The sequence below is a fragment of the Lycorma delicatula genome, chromosome 5 (genome assembly GCF_047948215.1).
Source record: "Lycorma delicatula isolate Av1 chromosome 5, ASM4794821v1, whole genome shotgun sequence".
Taxonomy (NCBI): Eukaryota; Metazoa; Arthropoda; class Insecta; order Hemiptera; family Fulgoridae; genus Lycorma; species Lycorma delicatula.
Window position 1 is genome coordinate 56,304,597 of NC_134459.1, and position 6,000 is coordinate 56,310,596.

The 6,000-nt window shown below is 29.5% G+C and overlaps 1 protein-coding gene across 1 annotated transcript in view; it reads right to left on the reverse strand.

Moving 5' to 3' along the window:
• LOC142324969 (venom protease-like) overlaps positions 1-4,598 on the reverse strand; it is an 88,042-nt gene extending 83,444 nt beyond the window's left edge. Inside the window, exon 1 of the mRNA XM_075366146.1 lies at positions 4,539-4,598. Within this exon, the coding sequence (XP_075222261.1) occupies positions 4,539-4,583 (45 nt within the window). The 5' untranslated portion in view covers positions 4,584-4,598. The remainder of the gene's footprint in view (positions 1-4,538) is intronic.
• Positions 4,599-6,000: the final 1,402 nt, after the last annotated feature.

The following is a 6,000-nucleotide window of genomic DNA, read 5'->3' on the forward strand; positions in this document are numbered from 1 at the left end:
ATCTCGCTTGTCGTTTTCTAGATTTTGCCTTGGTAGCAGATGACGCTGTAAAATGGTGGTCAGTTAACGGCAAGGATTCGTATGCCTCAAAATGACCATGTGGATATATCACCAGAGAAGCGCATCCTTAGTATAGAGTAAACGTCGTTACCGAAAGTCGTATGAAATTCATTGCTGTAAACCTAAAATATAAATGGAAATAATCTACCGGCTCACACAATCCTCCAAAAGTCGAACCTTTGGACATTTGAACGAAATATTCATCATAGCTCGAATAGTTGTGACCCCAATTATTTTCCGTCGTAGTTGAAAATTCCTTCCAATTATATTCTAGTACATGAGATGAGAAAGAAATCGAAAAAGATACTCACCATCTCCTACAATGGGTATGAGGTAACAATTCTACATTAAAATTTAAATATTCTATGCAAAATTTTATGCATCAAATTAAATAATACATTTTTATTATGGGCGTCACGGCTTCGCCTGCGCTATATGGTTATTTGCGTTTCCCGTCGCGTTCAGGGGATATTTAGCCGGTTATGGCTCGTTTCGCTTTCCCTTCCCGTCCAGCCAGAGGGCTCTCTCTCATCCCCTTGGATCCCGCTGTGTTCGTTAAACTCTTGCTTGTGAGAATAATAATGATAAATAAAAATTAAACCCTGTTCAATTTATTAAAAAAAAAACAATCAGCGTATAATTTCTTCAGAGCATACTATGATTAGTGCAGGACTCGAAATTTTGAGTGATCTAAGAATGCGGATTTCAAAACAGTCCATCTCCATCTTAAAAATTTTAGTTTATTAGATATAACTGTTTACTCGTACGTTTTACAGGTAAAAATGTACTTTGCCCGGTTCTTAGCGTTATCCGATAAACACCACTAGGAGGGTGACCGTACTTCGATTCTCATTTTTTTTAAATCTTTTAATTGCTTTTATTTTATGTTTTTTAGCCAAGTAATCAAAGACAGATATATCCAGTCGCATCGCACATACAATAACAGAGCTTGTGTTGGTTGAGCCGCCGTACACTCTTGCATCCCTCAAAAAATCGAAATTCAAAAAAACCCGAAAATTGTTTTTAAATATTTATCTGAATAATATTTCCAAGAATAAATCTAGTGAATATCTCGTTTAATGTACTCGGAAATGGGGAAAATTAGCAATCACTGTTCAAATTTTTTTACCTTTCTTCACCCCTTTCAAGGTCGAATTTCGAAAAATCTAAAAATTGTTTTTTTAGATATTTACATGAAAGTTACACACACCAAAAATGAAGATGATATTTTCGTTTGTTACCGAGAGATTAAAAAAAATAGTCGGGTTTCAAAAAAATTATAAATCCGTTTAACCCCGTTAAACTCAGAATTTCAAAATATCTAGAGATTAGTAATTAGATGTTCACATGAAGATTACATACACCAAAAATCAAACTAATATCTTAATTTGTTACCGAGAAATAAAAAAATAGTAAATTTCATTGTTACCCCATTTTAATCTGTTAAACTTGGAATTTCAAAAAATCCTTCCTTATTGTGCACTTACACCATAAGAGGAACATATTTACAAATTCTCATCAATTTAGCTTAAATAGTTTTTGCTGGGCGTTGATGAATCAGTCAGTCAGGACAAGTTGCTTTGTAGGTATATATATATATTTAATTATATGATTACTACTACTACTACCACTACTATTATTATTACTACAACTTCTATTTTTATCACCAAATATTGTATTAAATATATTATAATCTAACACACCAAACCTAGTTTTATGAAGAAAGGATGACATCAAGTGAATGGAAGATATTTTTCAAATAAAAATGTCTAATGAACTTTTGAATGATTTTTAACTCTATTGCCTTTTACTCTATGGAGAATTTTTTTATTAATCTAGTCCCTCTCTCTTATTTAGAGCTAATATATTAATTTTGTATTTATTTTAGTTTTGTATATTCATTAATTTAGAGAGATTTACAAAGAAAGTAATTAGAAAAAGGAGAATAGAAGTTAATATAGTAGAAGAGGCTATTGCCAATATAATTGTAGAGTATTTTATTATCCTAACAACCTAAAAACATTAGATGTTCCAACCAAGTATTAATACAATTGTACATTTCAACCTGGCAAATGGTTTTATATATATATATATATATATATATATATATATATATATATATATATATATAAGTCATCCTGCAAAATTCTACTTGTCTTTATATGACAGTACATCTGAGCTCTAGACCCATATTGTACTGCAGGAGAACAAATAAAAGCAGGTGGGAATCTACTTTCAGAAGAATTATATGAATTATTTCAGGTCATATGAGATAATGCCAATAGAATCAATAGAATATGAAGAAACACTATCTATAACAGTGCTCAAAAAGAGTACAGGGTATAATACAACAACTGCAGACAAATTTCTTTGTTGACTGTCTAAATGAAATGAATTCACATTCAAATTAATTCTGGGGATTACCAAACAAGATGTAGGTACAGCAGAAATTATAATCGATAATAAACTGCTTAAGATTTATTTTTATATCTTAATATATGTAGAGAAGTTAACACAGTTTAATTCTTTTTTTCTACAAATACTCATTTACCTAACAATACACAAAAAAATTTTGATTTAAAATTAAATGGTACAATATACAGTGTATTCAGAAATTCGCTGTGCAGTGTGCTTTAGAATTATGTGATGCATTCTGTTCTTTTGCGCTGAGTTGGTTGCCCAGTGGGTTCGTTGACTGTTGCTCAGTAACAAACCAAGAAGTTAGTTGTTTTTTGAGTTGCGTTTGAACGTGCTTCAATTCATTTCATGTTGTTTTGTTTATCAGAATTGAGCTGATGTTGCAAGAAACATAATGGTTCTTTTGATTAAGGAATGAATTTTTCTCATTAAACATGTCTTTTGTGAAGGTGACAAGTATATTAATTTAGTGAAACAAGTTTTCTGAAAGATTTCCAATTACTCCTGTTCCTCACCACAATGGAGTTCAAATTCGTATTAAAAACTTTCAAGCAACAGGCTCTATTGAAGACGCTCATCGAAGTGGATGACCACCTAAACTAAATGAACAGAAGCTGCTTGATATTTCGGATGCTATGGCCGAACGTCTGTCAAAGTCAATGCGTAAGTTAATGCAACAGCAAGATATCAAGACTTGCTATTGCAAATAAAGCTGTAAGAAAAGAACTGAAACTTTTCCCCTACAAAGAAATGTGTGTTCAAGAACTAAAACCTACAGATCATATCAAAGGACTAGATTATTGTTAACAGTTTAAATGTTTTATAAACCAAAATTCCACAGGTATCCTCGACATTATTTTTTTTACAGATGAAACATGGTTTTATCTGGAAGTATATATTAATTCACAAAATACACGACTTTGGTAGACAATTAACTCCCATGAATAATACAAAGCAAAAGTTTAGCCTGGGTTGATGTGAGCAGAATACGGATAGTGGGTCAAATTTTTTTGATTTAAATACCGTTAATAGTGATCATTATTGTGCTGTTTTAACAAATTCATTAGTAAGTTAAAAATAGTAGAAAAAAATCACGTTTGGTTCCAATAAGGTGGTGCCACAGTGCATGCAACTAACAGGTCAAAGAAATTTTTGTAAAATGTCTTTGGTGAAAGATTTATTTAGAGAGATTTGTGGCTTGCACAATCACCCGATCTGACTCCCCCATATTACTTTCTATGGGTGGCAGCAAAACAAGTATTGTATCGTTACAGGCCATATATAATTGACAAACTAAAAACTACAATAACGGCATAAGTACAAGACATTCAAGAACATCAGCTGGTTAAAGTGTTAGAAAATAAATTGAAATATGTTCAGTGTTGTATTGATGTTGAAGGATGTAATTTTCAACACCTTTTATAAACTATTCCAGTTATTGTAATATTTGTTTCTATAAGATAATGAAATAAAAATACAAAGTAATAATAAAGAAAGTTTCATTATTACACTTCTGTAATTCCAGTGAACAGCAACTTTCTCAATGCACTGTATTAAAATAACCTGAAAAATGAAGTAACTGAAGTTTACATGAAACAGCTTTTAACTGAAATTATTTTTAGATTTCTTAACATAATGAGATGACTCAAGTTTATTTACTCAAAGATGAAAAATACATAGAGTATAGCACAAAACTATCACTTCACACTATTTGAACACCTGCTTATTGCAAATACTAAAATATAGACTTTTTTACCAATTTTATTCTTTCTTTTTGTCACTAGTGCTTCTCTATCATGCAGGGATATTCATCCTTGTTTTAATTTTTTTCCCAAAGTTATTCCATGAAAATAATAATACATTCTGTAATCCACTTGATTTTGTGCTTCTTATTTTAAAATCTGGTTTTAAACATTTCAAACCAGCTTTGATCTATCCATTACTACATTTTATATTATTATTATTCATTTGTATTAAAACTAAAAATTATTTAAAAAAATATTACAATACAAAATTACTTTAGTGGTTATTTATTAACAATACTTTCAAGAAATACTTACTGTACTATAAAAAAAAAACAAGTAGTAACTGTAATTCAGAGGCATTTAGAGTCCAAATCAGTAGCTGGTGATAATACATAACCTTTGACATTATTTTGTTGCTGCCTATGAAACATGAACATGATTGATAACACTGGTTTAAACAATTTTTTGAACTGGAAACGAAGTAGTATATAAGTATTTTTCATGCTACATCAGAATATGTATTCCAAAATACTGTACTCTATATATTATATTTTCAATTTATAATCACCTAAATTCATGTGTTTTAACATTATAATTTTATTATATAAAATAAATATGAACTTGTTAGTACTGCTTTAGTAAATATTCATGTTTGATTTCTTATTTAACTAACCGTATAAAATTACTATATCAAATATCAAAAATACTTATAATCTTTATTTTAATTATCCTTTTCAAGACCAAGATAAAACCTGGGCTCCACATGCAGCTTACATCAGATGTCACATTAAACTAGCTCAAAAGTTACTTTTAGAATAGAAATGATATGGTGAAAGCCAAAAAATCATTGAGACTATTATTAATTTTATTTAACAAACATCATTAGTTTTACATTAAAAATAAAAGTAGTATTGTGTAACCATATGTTATCCATATATAGTATATAGTATTGTGTAACCATCAGCTATGAAATCAGTATTTATAATACAATTCCAATAGCACCAGTTACTTGGTAATAAATTTCTGACACTGATACAGTTTCTTCTAGCACTACTGCAAATGCAACAAAACATTCATACCAGAAAAATCAAATGCTCATCCACACCTCATTAAACAAGCATAAATAGAAAACAAAATATAAGAAATATTTTACTCCAGATGGTGTAATTTGTTGCTTCTGGCATTTATATTTGCTGTGATAATTAGCTTGTTCATATTCATCAAAAAATAAAAAAGCTCTGTTGTTGGTTAATGCAAAAACCTTTCCTTTATACCAGCAGTTCATATTGTTGGAAAGAAGTAAACTTTAAAGTACTTCATTTACCTTAAAAGCTATAAAGTATGATGAACACTTGCAGTGAACCTGTGATCATCTGAAAGTTACCGGACTTCTTCCCAGACTAAAAAGTGGCTTTATAAAATACTGTGTTTATGAGATCTTGCTATCAGTCTTAGTAAGATTGGACAAAAAAAGATAATTTCTCACTAGGATGCCAAAATGGTAAGAATGGATTAACTTGTTTAGCCACACTGAGTTATTTTACCAGCTTTATGTATAAAATATCTTAAATAATTAATAATTTACTAAAAAGTTTAAAGAAAAATAGATTTGAAGATAAGATTATATTGTGTTCAAGCTATGTAGATGAGTTTTGTTAACTACTCTATTTTATGTGAAATTGAAAATCTTGAAAAATTATATGAACAACAAAATTAAAAACATATTAATTATTATTAAAATTAAAATAGATAACAAACCACATTTTATTATATTATC